The sequence below is a fragment of the Camelus dromedarius genome, chromosome 24, assembly GCF_036321535.1.
Source record: "Camelus dromedarius isolate mCamDro1 chromosome 24, mCamDro1.pat, whole genome shotgun sequence".
NCBI classification, from domain to species: domain Eukaryota; kingdom Metazoa; phylum Chordata; class Mammalia; order Artiodactyla; family Camelidae; genus Camelus; species Camelus dromedarius.
Genome location: NC_087459.1, coordinates 1,499,890 through 1,518,769, shown reverse-complemented (window position 1 = coordinate 1,518,769; position 18,880 = coordinate 1,499,890). Strand labels below are relative to the sequence as shown.

At 42.6% G+C, this 18,880-nt stretch overlaps 2 protein-coding genes across 4 annotated transcripts in view; one reads left to right on the top strand and one right to left on the bottom strand.

The window, feature by feature from the left end:
- Positions 1-2,947: 2,947 nt before the first annotated feature.
- RSL1D1 (ribosomal L1 domain containing 1) lies at positions 2,948-14,944 on the bottom strand. 2 transcript variants are annotated; one of them, XM_064478174.1, is made up of 10 exons: positions 14,777-14,908; positions 14,216-14,423; positions 13,934-14,073; positions 12,277-12,415; positions 11,273-11,421; positions 11,084-11,185; positions 8,878-8,971; positions 8,669-8,794; positions 6,433-6,705; positions 2,948-5,235 (listed from the first exon to the last, which is right to left on the bottom strand). In XM_064478174.1, the coding sequence occupies exons 2-10, from the start codon at positions 14,234-14,236 to the stop codon at positions 4,909-4,911; spliced, it is 1,371 nt and encodes a 456-aa protein (XP_064334244.1). In that variant the 5' UTR covers positions 14,237-14,423; positions 14,777-14,908; the 3' UTR covers positions 2,948-4,908. The 2 variants fall into 2 exon arrangements, with proteins under 2 accessions (XP_064334244.1, XP_010978337.1); XM_010980035.3 differs by lacking the exon at positions 14,216-14,423 and having other exon boundaries at positions 14,777-14,944.
- Positions 14,945-15,024: 80 nt separating this feature from the next.
- Positions 15,025-18,880, top strand: part of SNX29 (sorting nexin 29) — a 591,891-nt gene continuing 588,035 nt past the window's right edge. For both annotated transcript variants that reach the window (XM_064478172.1, XM_010980034.3), the window contains exons 1-2: positions 15,025-15,485; positions 18,719-18,788. The gene's annotated coding sequence lies outside the window, so the exon portion shown is untranslated. The remainder of the gene's footprint in view (positions 15,486-18,718; positions 18,789-18,880) is intronic.

Genomic DNA, 18,880 nt, shown 5'->3' with positions numbered 1-18,880 from the left:
CATATTAGAAATCAGTACCTTTCTTATATATAAATCATTGCATTCAACTTTGATTGTTTCTTTAAAATGAGCATCTATTCCTAACAGTCTAATTGCTGTGTCAATAGGCATGACCACTTAGAAGCTAAAGCCCTTCTCTAGGATGCAGGCTTAATGCTTCATTGCAGGCAACAGGTGAACCTGAGTTATAAGCTTGTGATCAAATCAGATGTGACTTATTAAGCAGCTACTATATGCCACTTTTATAAGTGCAATCTTGTAAGTATATTAATTCCCATTTTATAAATGAGCAGTCTGAGGCTCTGAGAGGTTGAGGCTCAGAGAGGTTGAGGCTCAGAGTGCTGGTACAGAAACCGTAAAATTAGGATTGAAACTCAACTCCATCTGGCTCTAGAATAATTCCCTTTCTGCTATACCGGGGATACACAGTTTGCTCATGTTAGGGCACACTTAGAATATGTCAGTATCTGTGCGGTACACAGGGATAGACTGGAAGGGATTTAGAAGCATCTATATGAGATTTGTGGGGAGAATTCAAAGTGTTTTCTGTATTTTAGGATTTTATTAAAATAAAACGTAAATGTACAGTTCAGTCGGTTGGTTTTTTTTTTTTTTTTTTCTTAGTATTTTCACAGAACTCTACAACCATCACTACTAATTCTGGAACATTTTCATCATCCCAGAAGAAACCATACCCTTTAGTCATCACTTCCTGCTCCCTTCCTCCCCATGACCTTGGTAACCACTAATTTACTTTCTGTAGATGGCTTTGCCTATTCTGGACATTTTATATAAATGAAATCTTACAATATATGATTTTTGTGTCTGGCTTCTTTACTTATCATAGTATTTTCAAGTTTCATCCATGTTGCAGCATCTATCAATATTTCATTCCTTTTATGGCTGAATAATATTCCATTGAATGGACGTATCACATTTTCTTTATCCATTTATCAGGTGATAGACATTGGGTTGTTTTCACTTCCTGTCTACTATGAATAATGCTGCTATAATCATTCATGTACAAGTCATTTTTGTGGCTATATGCTCTCAATGCACTTGGGTGTTCCGTCTTAAACTCTTTCAGGAAACACCACACTGTTTTCCAAGGCAGTTGTACTGTTTGGATCCCCCCTGCAATGGGATGAGGGTTGCAATTTCTCCACATTGATCTTGTTATTGCCTTTTGGATTACAGCCATCTTAGTAATGTGAAGAAGTATCTCATTGTCATTTTGTATTTTCCTGATGACTAACGACGTCAACCATCTTTTCATGTGCTTGGTGGCCAGTTATGTATCTTCTTTGGGCAAATGTCCATTAAAAACAATTGGATCATGTTTTTATTATTGAGTTGTAAGAATTTATATACTCTAAATAGACATCCCTTATCTAGTACATGATTCGCAGATACCTCCCGTCATTCTGTAGGTTGTCTTCTCACTTTTATGATGGTGTCCTTTATAGCACCAAGTTTTAAATTTGGGTGGTCCAATGTTTCAATTTTTCTTTTATCACTTGTGTCTTACTTGTCATAGCTAAGAAACATCCAAGGTCATGAGTATTCCTGTTTTCTTCCAAGCACTCAAGTACTTACATTTAGGTCTAGGATCCATTTTATTTTCCACTGGTTGAAAAGACTCTCTTTTCCCATTCAATTGTCTTGCCACTCTTGTCAAAAAAAAAAAAAAAATCTGGATTCTTCTATTCTATTCCCTCGGTCTGTCTGGTTCTTCTTTTTCTAGTTCCTTCCCATGATCTCCACTAGCTCTTCCTTCCAAAAACATACATTCTAAGTTTAAAAGAGTTATTGACAGACATCAAAAGAAGTTCCCTAGCCCCTGGGCTCACCTCCTTGCAGCCAAACTGCTGCCTCTGTAACAAAATTCTGAGGATGCTAGGCTGGGCTAGACTAGGATTCTCTTGAAGTGCAAAGTTGTGTTTTGCGCGTTAGTTTTCCAAGTCTAGTACCTTGGCAGTTTGTAGGAACTTAATGGTTCAAGGATATGTGTAAACAAGTTCACATTGTAGAGCACAGGGAACTATATTTCAGTATCTTGTAGTAATTTATGGTGAAAAAGAATATGAAAACAAATATACTTATGTTCCTGTATGACTGAAGTACTATGCTGTACACCAGATATTGACACATTGTAAACTGACTATACTTCAATAAAAATAAAGAGCTAAAAAAGTAAAAATAAAACAATAGAGGATATACGGATATGTGGATGGCTGAAAGAGTGACATAAAAATTTGGTGGCCTAATGACTGAGGTCCAATGAAGTTTTTGAGCCCATCATTGTAAGGTTATGTACACTGGAGGAATAGACCGTCAGGGAAATCTCTAATGAAAAGTTGATTGTCTAACTTACATCATCAGCTAATGTCTTTTGGACAGCTAGGAGACATCTTTTTTTAGGTGAGTCAAAATTGTACATATGACCTACTTCCTGTAGCTTCAAATATAGAAAATGCCTTTGGTTACACAAACAAGATGTTAATCTCTTAAGACGGTGTTGAGCTAAGATGTAGAATCTGGAGGTAAATATAACCACATAAATAATTCGCTGTTTTCTCTTTCCAGGACCATTATACTGAAATTACTATAACCAAAACTTTTTTGTGGTCTTTGATCACATGCATTAATTCCCTTAGGATCCAAGGATGGATGAGGGCTTCTTAAGGTTCGTGAAGTCCTAGCTGGAAATCTTGGTGTTTTGACTGCTAACACACTAATTGCAGGCAAGGAAAATATAGCAAATTTAAGGAGAAAAAGATGTAGGTAGTAAAGAACCTTCCAATATTTAATTAATTGGCAAAAGACTTCTTCGCTAATTAAACCCTTAAATACCCATGAAAGTAGGTACAGTGTTTTTGGTCTGGTGATAAGGCAACATGACTTAACCATTTCTTCACACTCACATTTAAAGATTTCTCAAGGAGACTATGAAATACAATGTGAACTTTATTAAACACTTGGACAGTCTTAAACACATTCGAGGCATTTAAAATATTTTCCATGCTTTTTAACAGTTTCTCTAAAAAATTTAACTAAGATTCAAACATTTCTACATGCAAAAATGTTGCACATTTCTCTCACCAGATCTGGTTTTGTCCATTAAATCTCTATGGCATGGAAGCTGAATCCGGAAAGTTCAGCACTGACTTCCAGTGAAACATAACCCACATACTCGACCTCTTCACCCACAAAAGAATGTAATTTACTGCATAGATTTCCAGTACCCTTCCTGGCCGCTAGGTAGGTCATTATTGGCTCACGGCCCTCTCAGCCAACAGGTAAGGTGCCCCCCATACTTCCTAAGCCTTGGAAAGCTAGCACTCTGATTTGAACTTTTTCACTACAATACAGAATTGTTCCTAATTCCTCAACTTTGGTCTTCTACTATCAAAAAACCAGCATTCTGCTCAAGAAACAAATAAACCTGCTCTTTGCAATATGGAGAACTACGAGAACTCATGGGAAAACCAGAAGCACAATGGAACAAGGTAAACTTCTACATCATATTCAAGAGACTAAGCTATAAAGAACCACTTGGTTACAAAATCTCTCGTTGCCTGGAGGATGGGATTAAAAACCACACAGCTATCCCCAGAAAACCGTCACACAGAGCATAGACTGCATGACTCCGCAGGTGAGTTTGCCGGATGCAAAGCAGGAGACTTAAACCTTCACCTTTGAGTAAGTGAAGCCAGTCTCTCCCACCACCTTCCCATAGAACCTAGTGTCTATGGAAGACCAACCAGCTAAGCTACACACCTACAACACATTAAATGTAGTACACTCACTTTCAAAAGCCTAAAAGGACAGTGGGATTATTTTGTATTTTAGGGGCTTTCACAATTTAGAAAGTTAATATTGAAATTTAATTTGTGCTGCTAAAAATCAAAACCTGCCTTGACTCCTTGACTTGCCAGAGAACTACGTAAAGCTCTTATTCCTTTAGTCATTATGTTCGTGAACCACATGATCTTTGAAAGTATGCCTTCCCCTGGCCTTTCCTGTGCTATAGTGAATACATCACTCACCACTAGAGATGTGCACCCCAGTTCAAATCCAGGAAAGGGTCGAGTGCCCGAAAAGTCATGTACTGCCTCTTTGATAATGACCCAAAGTTTCAGTCTACTCTCCCGAGCTTGCTACCCTACAGTGGTCACATAGACGTTAAGTCCATATAGGGTGAGGAGTAATCTGGAGGAAGATGGAAAGGCTTATGGAAAATAAATTATTTTCTTGCCTCTAGCACGCAGGATTCAGTTCAGTGCCTCTATGAATGACTCCATCTTAATTTCCCTCAACAAATACAGGCTAACCAGGTGACGTGCAACCTTGGCTGCTAACTACCATCAATTATTTTAACTTTGATTGCACAGCTTTCCCAAGACCCACCAAGGTATACCATCTCGGTACGAGGGCCAAGAAACTGGAGTTGCTACGTTCCATGGCTGATTTGCACGCAGCAAGCCCATCAGAGGCCTACAGACAAGCTTTGGAAATGTTTGCGCAGATTACTGTAATGCAGCCTATGTGAATGAATGGTTTAAAGCAGATGAGGAAAAGGGTCGCATCGTAGGCATTCTAGTAAAACCCACAAGATACGGAATGCCAACAGTATACTGAGAAGCAGGTATTATACTTTAATAATAAAAAACACAACCAGAGAAACATTTTCTATTATATTAGCAAATACACAGAAGAGCAATGAAATAAATGGATTTACTTCAAACTACTGGTTCTCACACCCATGAACATACATGAGAATTACTTGTGGAAGTTTTAAAGAGTCTAGGCCTCACTCGGAGGCTGCAGTGGGGGTCAGGACCCAGGTATTTTTAAAAAGCTCTTTGGATAGCTCTGATGAGTTTCCTGCTGGTTGAGTCTCTGATTTTAGGTTAACTGGGGTACTTTGGATTTTTTTGGCCATTGTTTGGGGGTTTGGGGAGCTTTTTTTGCAGATTTGCTAGCAGTAGTGAAGAACTTGGCCTCTGGCTTTTTGGGAGATTGTCTTGGGTCTTTCTTCCCCAGCGAAGAGTTTCTTTCTTTCTCCACCTCTTCTTTGATTTTTGCCTTCTTCCCTGTGCCTTTACCTGGGGTCTTGGGCTCCACAGCTGTCGGGGTCTCCAAAGCCGGGGAGGCCTTTCTCTTCTTCCCACGAGGTGTATTGGGACCAGGACTCTTCTTTGGAGACTTCTTTCCTGTGGCATGTTTTTGTATCTAAAGAAAAAGAAAAAAGTTAAGTCAGGGGACAAAGAGGAGAGGGGACAGGACGACTGACAATGTAACTTCAAGATTCATTGTCCTCAGCATGATGAACGAGGAACAGCTTTTTTCCTTCTACCTTGCAAACGTTTTGTAAGGTAGTTACATCCTATCATTCATGGCTGTAAAAAGGACTGCAACACCTTCTGTTCCAATCAGAGGAAAACCATCTTTCCCCATGGCTGGGGTTAAGGGCTCCTGGAAGAACACACTGGGAGCACAGCAGGGAGACCTGTGATCTAACCCTGACTATTCTTCACCTTCAGCTGTAAACTCCTTGCACATGGGTTAGGGCAGGGGGTTGGTTCCCAAACAAAGTGTGTAAAAACCAATGGTAACTGTTAGAAAAATCCATTTCCCAGGATGTGAGTCACAGGTCCTTTGATGGGACTGTGCTCAAGGCTGGGAATTCTGGATTTTCCAAGCACTCTAGATGATATGGCTGATGATTTAGGTACGGGCTGTGCCATAAGATGTGCCATGAGCCCCTTACACGGGTCTTGTTCATGGATGGTAGGGGAAGCCCTCTAGTCTTCTAGGGACCATTTCTTCCCTTATTTTCCAGAGGTCCCCTCCAATAGCTGGATGGATACTATAAGTATGAATAAAAGCAGTATCAGAGAACCCCACAATAAAAACTCAGTTCCTTTACATCATCTCCCCTGAAACCCATTAAGTCAGATTTCTGTTAGGAACCATGCAAGGCAGGGTATTTGAAAGGTTTCAGATGAAGGATCCAGTATCCAAGTTTCCTCTGGCAAGTTTTCTGAGATGAAGTATGTGGTGACTCACCTTCAGAGACTGAACCTGCTTTTCAAAACCATAGGCAGGCAATGTTTCTTAAAATTATTTATCCAGCCGAGTCTCCCTTGATTCTAAGGTACACAAGAGGCCGTGCTGACTATAGCCCACTCCCATACCTCAGAGGAGGGTAAAGTCAGTCGGGGTAACTAGCTCAGGGGTTCTTGGGGTTAACCCTAGTATTTTTCATCTATCTCTTCACAATCGTTGGTGGAACAGGTCTCACTTGAAAGAGACTTCTACAAATGACGACCCCCAGCTGCGAAGCGCTGCCTGTACTCAGTGGTGCCTGCCTGACACACGGGGGCCCGGAACCTGTCCATGATGAATAAAAACCATTAATGAAAATACCTCCACGTTTCCTGCAGCTGGAGTTTCCCTCGCTGGTACCAGGAGCGGGATTTCCTCTTCAGATTCATCTTGTGGTTTGGGCTGGGCTCTTACTCCACTGGCCACCTTCTGGGGTCCCGGGTCCTGTGCTGGAGCACCACCAGTTTTGGGGGCCACTTCATCTGTAGTTGGGGCTGATGCAGCCTTCCCAGCCTGTTTCATAAGTTTTTGTTTTCCTTTCTTCTCCCGTTGTTTTTTAAAATATTCTATCCTCTTTCGGCCTTTCTTCGCATCCTACCCAAAAAATTAAGCATAATTTTAGTAGGGGAAACTTTTTGTTGGTAAATAAATGGCACAGACTTAGCACTTGCAGTCAGGTTATTCATAAGCTCCCTGAAAGGGCCTTGACCTGTACAAGACCCCAGTAAACGAACCCCACCACCAGCACCTGAACCCCAACTCCAGCGTCTTGGAGTCACAGCCAAAGATGCATTTTATGGGGTAAATTATACTGAGAATCTGGGTATCTGAAGTATGCAGTCACAGGTTTTGTGGAGTCAACCCCATTTACAGGCCAGTCACAAGTCATCCAGACTACGTAATACGTGATGTGAATCAGCTGGTCTTCCGCGTGTGCAGGTCCCACATCTACAGATTCAACCAGCCTCAAATCAAAAAATATTCAGGAAAAAAAGAACCCAAAAAGTTCCAAAAAGTAAAACTTGAATTTGCTGTACTCTGGCAACTCTTTACATAGCATTTACACTGTATTAGGTCTTATAAGTAATCTAAAGGTGGTTTAAAAGACGTGGAGGATATGCACAGCTAACGTGCAAACACTACGCCCCTTTATACAAGGGCCTCGCAAATTTTGGCATCTGTTGGGGGAACCACACCGACAGAGATGGGTGACTGGACATCCCCATGAAACTGTCGCAAAAAACAAAAACAAAAAACCTGCTTTTTTTTATTCCTACCTCAGTTTGTGATTAAGAGTTAAAACAGTAACACGTTTACATAGCTAGAGGCCCATCACCCTCACCACACAGTACTGTTTAATAACATCTACAGTGGCGTCCAAATTCCATCCTAACCAGCAATTCCAACATCTTCACAAAGCCCTCAACTGAATCTGCCGACACATGGCAAAAAATTCAGACTTCCTGCTTCCACTTATAGCAGTCTTGTTATTCCGGATTCTCCTCCCAATGAAAATGAGTAAAAAAGTGGGGCAAAATATTAAATTTTTTTTCATAAAAGCACTGACAAGCTGATTACACTATAAGCAATTTTTGCCCTGAGAGTATTTGCCTATGCCTAACTTTCAAGAGTTGTGTAAGAGTGGGAGCAGGAGGGCAGGGGTGCGGAAAGAAATCAAACCCCAGCGTCCACACCAGGCAGGGATTCTAAGAGAAAACTCCCTTCACAATAAGCTGGGACCCCAATGAGTCAGACCCTCAGGGTAGAGAGAAACAGGAGGCTGAGCTGTGAGGATTTATCATGATGGGTGGGTTTTTGTCATTGGGAACCTCAAGCCTTGAATGTGCTTTCGGTGAGTGCCCCAAGGTGTGTGGCCGTCATAAGTGTAAACCCTCTGGGGAAAGAAAGATCTTCATCCCTCCCATCAGATTAGCCTACAAATAACTTCCCAAATGGAATGACCACCACAAAGTCCAAGATAACCAAGCACATAAGGCACCAGCAGGGAGAGACAAGCAGCTGCATCACCTATTATGTCAATTATCAGACAACAGAACAACGACACTTAACACGTTACAAGAATGAAGACAAACTGGAAGAATATTCATAGATAACAGGAAACCAAAAAAGGTACAGTACAGCCAACTTGAAAAAGAACAAAACATGGAAATTACAAAAGTAAAAAAATAAAAAGATCGTGTCTAAAAACTCATTGGACACAAGTATGTGGCTGGAGAAAGACTGAATAAACTAGGAGACTGGTCCAACTGAGAGCAAACAATTTCATTTTCTCTCCTGTGGCTCCTTCTGCAGTAGAACCAGGAGAACAGAAAACCTACCCAGCAAAACCAAGGGGTATCTGTCAGCCTCATACAATCTTAAAATCTGCCTATAAGTAAGCAAGGACTTAATAGACTAGATTCTGGTTTTCCTCTTCCTCTCAGCTCCCCTCACCACCACACAGGTCCCTTCTGAGCCCCATCAGTCCTTCCGTTCTCTCTTGTCCAGCCGTGTTTACACCCAATTAAGCCTGTCCAGGGTCTGGATTTGTACTTACTTTCTTCTTCTGACTCGGTGTGCGCAGTCCCTTGGCTTCACCCCGGCTGCTGACAAACGAAGAGAAGACAGGCAGGGACACCGATCTCTCGGTCTTCACGTACAAGAGCTTCACGCTCTCCCACTTCTGAAACAAGAAGAGTGACATCAGCTGCACATGCTTTGTTCCTTTTAAACAAACAACTGGTTAAAGCATCTGCTAGACTGTACCTCCGGCAGTTTCTGTGAAAGCCTTTTTGTGACAGCAACGACATTTTCGACGATGTGCTGAACCTGCATTCCAGTGTGACCGATGCGTATGGTACTGAAATTTAATAAAGCATTAGACATAAAGATTTAATAAAATTTTTTGTTTTTCAAAATAAAGCAAAGGCAAGTATGTGAGAAATACACACACAATCCTGAAAACATTTCAAGGTAGAAAAATTAAAATCTTTAGGTTCTCGATTTGAAAGGAAGATGATCATCTTTTATGTTCTAAAAATGCTGTCCTCCTGACATATGTCCTACCATTAAGAGGTGACTGAGGAGTTGGCGCCTAACCATGTGAGGGTGGGAGGGTCAGCGGCAGGGCCAAAGGGAGCTCTACCTTCATCCTAGAAAACACAGGTCACTGAGTCAGCCTGAGCACAATTACCCCCAGGAGTGGCTGTTCTGAAACAGAACTCCCCCCACGAGGACTGTAAAGGTCCACTGCCCGGAAGCAGCTGCCATCTCTAAGACAAATATGATAGTATGCAGCGTCTTCTGGCCAAAAGCAAGACCATCCCTTCAGCTGAGGCACAGTGCAGACACAAGCCAACAGGGAAGCCCAGAAGTGCCACTGCTCAGCTACTGGGTCTGCTGGTCCCTGCCAGTCCCCATCCTTCCTGCCATGGGAGCTGACAGGCAGGCTGGCTGTTGGTGAGGTGTCTGCAGAACGAGGAGGACACGGGCTGGTGCTTCCACCTGCCTCTAGCCAAAGGGGCTCTGCTCACTCTGTGTGCCCCCTGCCACCAACCTGCAAGTACACCCCGGGCTTCCCAGATGGAAGGATGGCAAGAATTGGGTGTTGTGGGGAGGAAGACAGAAAACTACTGTTGGGGAAAGATGGGAAAAGAGATGAAGGAATGGTTTAGACTTTGTATTCTTATTAGTTGTCCAGAATTTTTCTTAAGCTGTGGGTTTTGGCTTGGAAGAACCCCTGGGGCAAAAGACAGCTACTCCTTCACCTGCCTTCATGATGCTGCCCCCTTTCCCAGCTGTTCACTGATCCCATGAACCAGACCTCTGACCTTCCAGAGCCACCACTTTAATGTCAGCTTATAATCAAAGGAGGAGAGGGGCTTGGGTCCAGGCCTGACCATCAACTCTTCTCAGCTGCTTAATTACAACCAATCCGGGGGGTCCCTACCTGTTGGCAGAAGGCAACACCAGAGTCCACCAGTCTTGCCTCGCCATATCCTGCTCCGGCCTACCTGGAGACACTGCTGAGGACTGGCCTCTCTGGTGAGCAGAGTCAAGACATTTTGGTGGCCCTGTTTTATGATATATGTGACCACTGGGTAGACATGGGCTCCTGGGGTCTCTCTGGGAGGAAGGGTTGCACCCTACAGCCCTGCCCTACTGGCAGGTGCCCATCCCTACACCACAGACCACCCCCCTCCAGTCATCAGATTAAGTGTTTAATGAAATGCTTTTGAATATGCTTAAAACTCCCTTCCTCCCCACAAACTCAAACTTAACCTGCTTCTCAGCCTAATAAATAAATTTAAAAAAAAAGGCTGAGCCACACTATCCACCTGGAAGCTGGAACGCACTCACTGCCCTAAAACGTCTTGGTTGGTATCTGGGGCTGGGTGTGGGGAGTCCACCCAGCTCAGCGTCCAGAGAAAAGAGAAGATCAATGCGATAACACAGACACTAGACAGGCTGATGGAACAGGAGGGACACGGAATTCATTAAACAAGAAGTTAAAGCAAGACTGAAGTGGACCTTTACTTTAAAGGATAATGTGGTGCCAGTCAACACGAACGCCCAGTACCACAAATGTTCTCTAAGCATCAGTCTTATTCTCCTGCTTTCCTGAGTCTAGAGGTGCCCTGTCTAACAGAGTCAACATTAGCACTAGCCACACGTGCATTTTTAAACTGAAAATAAGTTAAGATCAAGTAAAGTTTGAAATTCAGTTCCTTGGCTGCAGCAGCCACATGTGGCCAATTTTCTTGTGAGTTTGCACAGCTATAGACCATCTCCATTACTGTGGAAAGTTCTAGGATGCAGTACTGTTCTCGAGAACTGAATACTCCTAAAGAAAGAATTTTCGTTTTAACAGAATGATCTGGTTTCATTAACACTATCTTATACAAAAAAAGTTTGTAAAATCATTATTAAATGTAAGATTAAACAAAGGCACACGTGAATGCCTTCTACTTACCTGCAAGAACCACTTTTAGAGATGTTTAAAACGGTTCCCCCGACACAGTCATTGATCTCTTTGGATAAATTCTTGGCCAGAAGGTTTACAGGCACTGGAACTCTAGAACGACACACAGGCATTTAGGGCAGCACACACACACCTACAAATTTCATGCTACTCAAGTCCTGTCATTGCTGGGAAACTCACTTCTTTCTATTGTAGAAATGCTTCCCAAGGTGTGAGGGTAAGAGCCGTCTGATTCTAGCATCGGCAAGGAAGAAGTTGAAACTACTCAAGAGGCGCTGCTTGGCTTCATAAGCTTTATATTCCTTTTTTAAAGTTCGGAGGGGTATAATCTGGAAAACGTAAGAAAATGTAGAAACATGAATCTGTACACAAAACAGCAACAGACTCACAGATGTAGAAAACTTCTGGTTACCAGGGGGTGGGGGGAGGGACAAATTAGGAGTGTGGGATCAACAAACTCCTACATATAAAATAGATAAGTGATAAGGATGACAGCACAGGGAACTATACCCAGTATCTTGTAATAACCTATAATAGAATAGAATCTCCAAAATAAACAAAAACCCTGAATCACTATGCTGTACACTTGAAACCAACAATATTGTAAACCAACTATAATTTAAAAAAAAAAAAAAAGAAAGGAAAAAAAGTGTGAAAACGTAAGTTAAGAACCCAAACAATAACAAGAAACACTGGGACAATTTGTATCCAGATTTCAAAATGCGCCGGAGCCACAGTTGTGTGAACACGTGGGTGTCTGAAGCAGCATGGGCTCAAGGCTGAATGCTGGGGGCACAGGGGCAAGGGAGTCGGGACCCTCCCTGAGAGAAACTGGACCAAAAGCTACAAAAAGCGCGAGAAGTGCCAAGTCAGAGGCAAACCTGGGACGCCCTGGAAGTAGAGAGGAGCACATAACAGAGCAACCTTCTGGAAAATCTTTTAAGGTATAGAAGTTACTGATGTAGACACTGAGCTTTTAGGAAAATAAACCTCAACAGCTCATCCGTCACAGGGAAGAGGGAACTGCCCTACCTAAAGCCAATGAGAATTAAATGAAAAAGAGAAAGTTTGAAATCAAACTCTTAAAAGAGAAATATGTACCAGGTGATATAAGAATGTATTACTTGTCACTTCAGTTGAAACTAATCTTTGAATTGCCTTGAAAATATTAACCTGCTCCCTACCTGAGAAATGGTTTTAATCTTATGCTTGTTCAAAAGCTTCTTATAAAAACGTTCTGTCTGTTCAGGAGTTAAATTCGGTTCGTCTTTGGTAAATAAACAGATATCTGCTAAATCTGATCGAATACAATGAGGCAAGGACCTGCAAAATACACGAGAAAAAAATGAGGAATAAAGCATTATAACTGATAACATATGTTTATATTCCGTAGGACACAATAAATTCACTGTTGTTTCAATAAGCTTCATTCATGCTTTTTAAGTAAATATGCTACTGAGAACGTTTATAAATATATCCGGTTTTTAGTAGTACACAGGAGAGAATTAAGATTCAAACACTAAATCACCACAAATATCTACAAGCCAAAAAATCAATTAATATTTGGGATACAATCAGAGTTGAGATACAATCAAAGACACTCAAAACAGTGCACATTCTTATTTTATATGTTGCTATATATGCACATGTACCATAATGTTTCTTCAGAACTTTACTCTGCAAAACACCCCTGGGCTCCATAAACAACTTAACTCTTACTAGATGAAACAGAGAACGGAGAAAACCAACAGGGACCAGCAAACATGCATCAAGTTGAGTCTCAAAGAGGAAAAAAGGATTCGCCCACATTCTAGGCCTACATGTTCCGAGGAAACATCTCCTCGGTTTAGGAAGAGAGCAAGCCACAGAAGTATGACTTGGCAAAGGAGATGGAGGTGCTGCGGAGCTGGCTCACCAAGAAGTGAGCAGCTGGGAAAATATCCTGGAGAAGCTCAGAGGGCTTTACAGAAGGGAAAAGTGCCTGGGCAGAGGTGTGCAATCAAGAAGACACACCAGATACATAAAGCAAAAACTAAGGCAATTGGGCTGCGGCAGTTTGTGAAGGTGAGTTAAGAGAGAATCTGAAGATCAAAAGGGTCTTTCCAATTTGTAAACATTCTTAACCCACACTCCCACCCCTTTTTCCTACGGGGAAAAGAAAAGAAAGAAGCTATCCCACACATTGCTTTCTATAGCGGAGCTGCTCTTCTGACACCCAAGAAATGAGAATTCCAGAGAGGCAGGGTTGCCAGACAGAATACAAGACACCCAGTTAAATCTGAATCTTTTTTTTTTTTTAGTATAATTATGTCCCAAATATTACATGGGACCTACTTACCCTAAAAAATTGCTTGTATTTTTATTGTTAAGTCGGGCATCTCTGACATAAAGAGTCCTAGCAGTAAGAATGTGTAACCACCATGGGTTTCTTTTCTACAAGGAGTTTGCTGCCAAGTTTTTTTTTTTAACAGTCTCTGTATAAAAGAGTGAGTTCAGAACCTCAGGAATTTTAGCTTGGAACTGGCCTGACGTGGAAAGATAACATAATCTATGAAAATACAAAAGCTGTTTACTTTATTCTAAACTCTGTCCTCTCAAAAACCAGGTTTTCCAATTCAACATAACTGCTCAGGTTAAACCAACCACCATATATCCAGAACACTGGTGAAAAGTTCTGGAAAATTTAAGCACGTCTGAATTCCTATGGGACTTTTTTAGGTACAATTATTTCAACTCAGATACTTTGAATCTGCAAAGTTTCCACTAGAAACTAAGTTGCCAACTGTTAAAAGTACCGCAGAATGCAGATAAAACCAGCAAAGACAGAAAACCCGAACTTACAATTTGACCCGCAGTTCTTTACTTGGAATCTTCCATAATATCACCATTAAAAAGAAATTTTCATTCTCATTCAAAAGCAATCCATTCGGGTTTTTCCTTGATCTGGAATGTGCCAAGAGAGCCTCTACTGCCTTTCTAACCTGCAAAGTGGAGATACTCAAGTAAGATAAATCTCAACCGAATTCCCATAATTTACCCCTGCTCAAATTCTATTTTAGAAGGTAACCTCCACAACCATATCCATCAGGATCCTGCAATTTGTACTCAGAGGAATGTAGACACCTCAGTATCGGCTAATAGCATCGTCTACAGAAAAGAGCCTCTTCTACGTAAGACATTGAGCCAGATGGTAACACGATTCCCCTGCGCTCGACGTTGAAGGCAGTAATCCTCGTAAAAGCGCAGTACATCTGTATCTAGCATTTCCTGCGCGCTTATTAGGTTCCAGGCCCCTGGTCACCGCGCTTTACGTGCATCACCTCCTCTGACCCTGGAGAGCAGAGTAGAAGGCAGTAGAGCGCATTTAAACACGAAATAACTGAGCCTTGTAAAATCAAGCGACTGGTCAAAAGTCAAACGGCAGGGAAGCAGAGCCAGGTGGATCTCACCTTAGAACCCAAATTATACCTGCAATCCAACTCAACAGAGCCAGGGTGCAGGGCTGGGGGAAGCGGGCACCTACCCACGCGTATAAAGGAGCGGACGAGCGGAGGGCACCGCGAACCAATGACCCTCCCAAAGCTCCGGAGGCGTCTACTCAGGCGCGGAGCCCGCACTCGGCACCCCGCAACTCACAAGGCCACGGCCACCCGGCTTCCGAACTCTTCCCTAGGGGCCACACACCTGCTCTTCGTCCAGCTGCTCCAGTGCGGCCGGAGTCGCAGGAGTCGAGGCTGAAGTTGCGGTGGAGGCGGACGGTGGAACCTGGGCCGAGGCCGAGTCCTCCATTTCTTCTTCACCTCGTGCAGATGCGCGTGCGGATCCCGGGAGCTGGCTCCCCTTGCGCACGCGCGAACCTGGGCTCGTAGCCGGAAGCCGGGGGGCGGGGACCAGGCCCTTGCGTCACATCCGGGAGCGCGGGGTCAAGCCCTGGGGCGTCGCGGCGTAAGGATTTGGCGGGCGCGAGCAAATTGAGTAGTCGCTCTGCCAGAGGTCTGAACCTCTTGCCGGAAAGGACGCTTCTCCTTCCCTTCTGCTCCCAGTTTCCGTAAGACTCTGGGAGCAGCCTGGCGCCACCTTGCCCCCACGGAAGAAATCCAGCGAGCGCCCGGGGGCGTGAGAGGAGGCCTGTCCGCCCACCTAGTGGGACCACCCGCTCCCCCTGGACCCAGACTCGGGGCAAGCGGCGTGGGGAACGCGGGGAGTCCTGGCCCCACCACCCACCTGCCGGGTGACCTTGAGCTGCCCAGCCACAGACTCCTCCCCAACGAGGCTGGTGACAATTCCGTGGACTCGTGCACGGGAAACACCAGACGCGTAGTTAAGCGATGTGGAGGCCCGAACGATGAGCTGGAGCCAGTCTCCTGAGCTTCAGAGCTCACTGAGGCGGGAGGTAAGAGCATATACTTATAAGCATGTAGGCTGGGAAACAAGAAAGTCTCCCTCCTTCCCTATGGCCTGAGAGGTGACCACTGTTACCTGTTTCTCCTGGAACCTTCCAGGGATGTTCTAGACATGTTAAGGAAATACTTAGACTTTTTTCTCTTTATGAAGGGTTGGGTTTCAATTTAATTTTTTTTCTTTTCTTTTTCTTTAACACAGGTAGTCCCCTAGTATACCCGTTGTTCTCTGTGTTGTCCTTTCCTCATAATGTATCTTGGAGGTTGTCCAAGTCAGTGCTTTATTTATGCTCTGCCTCTTTTTTAATGGCCGTTTTGCTTTTCATCATGTAGATTAACAGTTTATTTAGGAGCTTTTTGATGGATATTCAGAATGGTCGTTTTTGCAGCTAGCTAGGGCAGATTCTGAGAGATGGAGTGGAAATTGGAGGCTTGAGCGTCAGTTGTTCTCAAAGAAATGCTCCTTCCATATTGCCAAAGCTGGAGGAACGGGCGTTTTGCTGCTGGTCTCTAATACTGACTTTAACTTTAACCAAGAACTTGTAGGCGTGTTCTTAAGTCTTTAGGACCTACTCCACTTGTCTACTATGTGATGGAATTCGTTCTAGCACAGTGTTATGAACTGCTACATTAGACTTCATGTATCAGTGTTTCCTAGTATTCTGAAAAGAGTCTTAGGCCTGTCAGATGTTGTGTCGCCTGAATTCAGGTTTGAGAATCAGACTTTCAGGCCAGGGGAACAGCATGAATTCAGGTGACAGAGGATGGTGATGAAGTTTAGAAGTACTAAGTGGCTGGAGAAGAAATGTGCAGAGGGGAGAAATGGGAGATGAGGCTAGAGTGGTAGGTTAAGGATTTATTATCAAGCTGAGGATTTATACTTTGGAGAAATCGTACAGTTACAAGGTTTTTGAACTGATGGTAGGGAAGAAGAGGTAGTGATGGATTATGTTTTAGGGAGGTTAATCTGGCTGTGGTATTGTAGTGGTTAAAGTAAGGTCATATACTCACAAATTCTTTGAAACTTAAGTGATAAAGGTTCATTCCCCTTGAGTGTGGGCTGGACTTAAGTGACTTCTAGCAAACAGAATAGAGCACAAGTGATGGGGTGTCACTTTAAAGATTAGGTTATAAAAAGACTGTAGTTTCGACCTTGAGTGTTCTTTTCCCCTCTGTCTCTCCCTCTCTCTTTTCTTTGTTAAAATTACTTGCTCTGAGTGAAGCCAGTTACCATGTCCTGAGACGACTCAGGCAACCTGCTAGCAGGTGAGCTTGAAAGTGGATCATCCCCCCAGTCGATGATTGAAATGACTGCAGACTTTTGAGAGATCCTCAGTCAGAACAATCTAGCTGTTCTGCTTCCAGATTCCTGACCCACCCACAAAAACTGTGAGATAATAAATTTTATTTTAATCCACTAAATTTGGGGTCATTTGTTATCCAAAAGTAGGTCATAGAAATTTGTAGACCTCTCATCTTCAGACCCATCGACTGTGTTGATGTAGAAATCCTGTTTGGACCTCACACCCAAAATAAATTCCACCGTGAACTCATTATCAGTCCCTCAAACCTGCTCATCATACGATTTCGGTCTCATTGTTCACACCACCAACTAACTGCCTAGTTATCCAAGCTAGAATATGGGAGTCATCCTTAATTATTTTCTCCTTATCCCCCAAATGTAGTCAATAACAAAGTCTTATTTATTCCTTTTAAATATCTCTTGCATTTATCCAGTCTTTTTTATCCCTTCTAACTTGTGATGCAAGCTATCATTATTTTTTTTCCCTGGACTATTGCAGGAGCCTCCTAAGTTGTCTTCCTACCTCTAGTTTTGCATCTTATAGTCCATTCTCTGCCTTTCAATGGGAGTCATTTTTGTAAAGTACAAATGTGATCCTATCAAACGATCAAGCTTAACCACCTTCATTGCATTATCATTGTCATTAGGATGAGGTACAGATTCCTTAATTTACCTTATATATATCCAAGTGTGCATCTGTTGTCTGGTATCCTATATCTGGTTCTGCATTTGTCCTGGAAAAAAGTGTCCCAGTTTGAAAAATAAATTATATGGTCATCCTCAACATGTTAGGCATTCTTCATCTGCTCTCTCTCTTATTACCTCCTTAACTTCATACACTGCCACTCACCCCATTCAGTCTGTAGATCCTGGTTTCAACTCTGCAGTTTCCACTGTCTTCATATCTTACAGCATGCTGTATAAGACTTGAACAAAGATTGGATAAACAAGGAGGGAAATTCAGATTACTCCAAAATTCTGAATAACTGGGCAAATGAGTGGTTTTGTTAATAGAACTTGGGAGAGCAGGAGGAGCAATAGATTTGGAAAGAGAAAATATGAGATTCTTTTTCAGTATTTTGAGTGTGAAATTCCAGGGGTACATTTGTGTGGATCTGGAACGTGGAGGAGAAAGTTCCTGAACCAAAGAAGGAAATGTGGGAAGTCATGGAAGTGATGGTTAAAACTGGAAATAAATGAGATTGTAAAAAGAAGTATAGAGGAAGAATAGGGCTGTGGAGAAACCCTCAATTAGGGGACAGGAGGAAAGAGCGCCTGCAAAAGAGAGAAATAGTTGAGGATGTAAAAGAAAACCAAGAGGGTGCTTAGGAATGGAGATATGAGGATGTGTTAATACCATCAAGTACTGACGAACTTCTAAAAGGCCATTTGTTGAGAAGTTAGGTCACGGTGACATTACAGAAAGCAACTACAGTGAAAAGATTATGAGGAATGTGAGTGATGGAAGAAAACAGAACATTTTAAACTTTTACCATTAAGGCTAATGAAATAAGTGAAAATACTTTTGTGTCCCAGAGGATTTTTTATATTGCCAATTCTCTTTAATCTCAAGGGTAATATATATAATAGCACTTGCTCATCTCTCCATGTAGCATCTATTGAATTACTTGTTAGCATTTTTGGTTTCCTCAAAGATTGACCCTCTATGGCCTTATCCTATTCACTTTCAATCCCTAGGGCCCAATTCATGTATAATGCTTACCACCAATCGGTTCACAACTTAACAGGGCAAAATAAGGTGTGCAAGGCAGGATGTGATAAATGGTATAAGATGCCACATGAACTCAGATTGCTTCAAAACTGAAAGAATAGCAATAGTAAGAGGAGTTCTCTAAAATTAGTGTTTCACCTTGCTGTGATAATTTAATAATTGTCAACTACTTTGTTTCCTCTATGTCCTAGATTGAGTTCTTTGCAGACCTGAACTGGGGTTGAGTTATCTTGGGTACACACAGGATCTGCCTGGCATGAGGTGAGCAGACGCTGAATCTGTGAATCCCTTCCTGCCTTCCTAAGGCTTTACTCCTAACTTTCCTTCTCCTATTCTGTTATCTTCCTTTTCTC

What these genes read in the sequence shown, in the direction of transcription:
- RSL1D1 (XM_010980035.3), bottom strand. Translation starts at nt 14,881, where the DNA reads ATGGAGGACTCGGCCTCGGCCCAGGTTCCACCGTCCGCCTCCACCGCA. An exon ending in TCTAAAAGTGGTTCTTGCAG is followed by an intron (nt 8,972 to 11,083) that starts GTAAGTAGAAGG and finishes ATTAAATTTCAG; the next exon opens with TACCATACGCATCGGTCACA. An exon ending in CAGCTGCAGGAAACGTGGAG is followed by an intron (nt 5,236 to 6,432) that starts GTATTTTCATTA and finishes CTTTTTCTTTAG; the next exon opens with ATACAAAAACATGCCACAGG.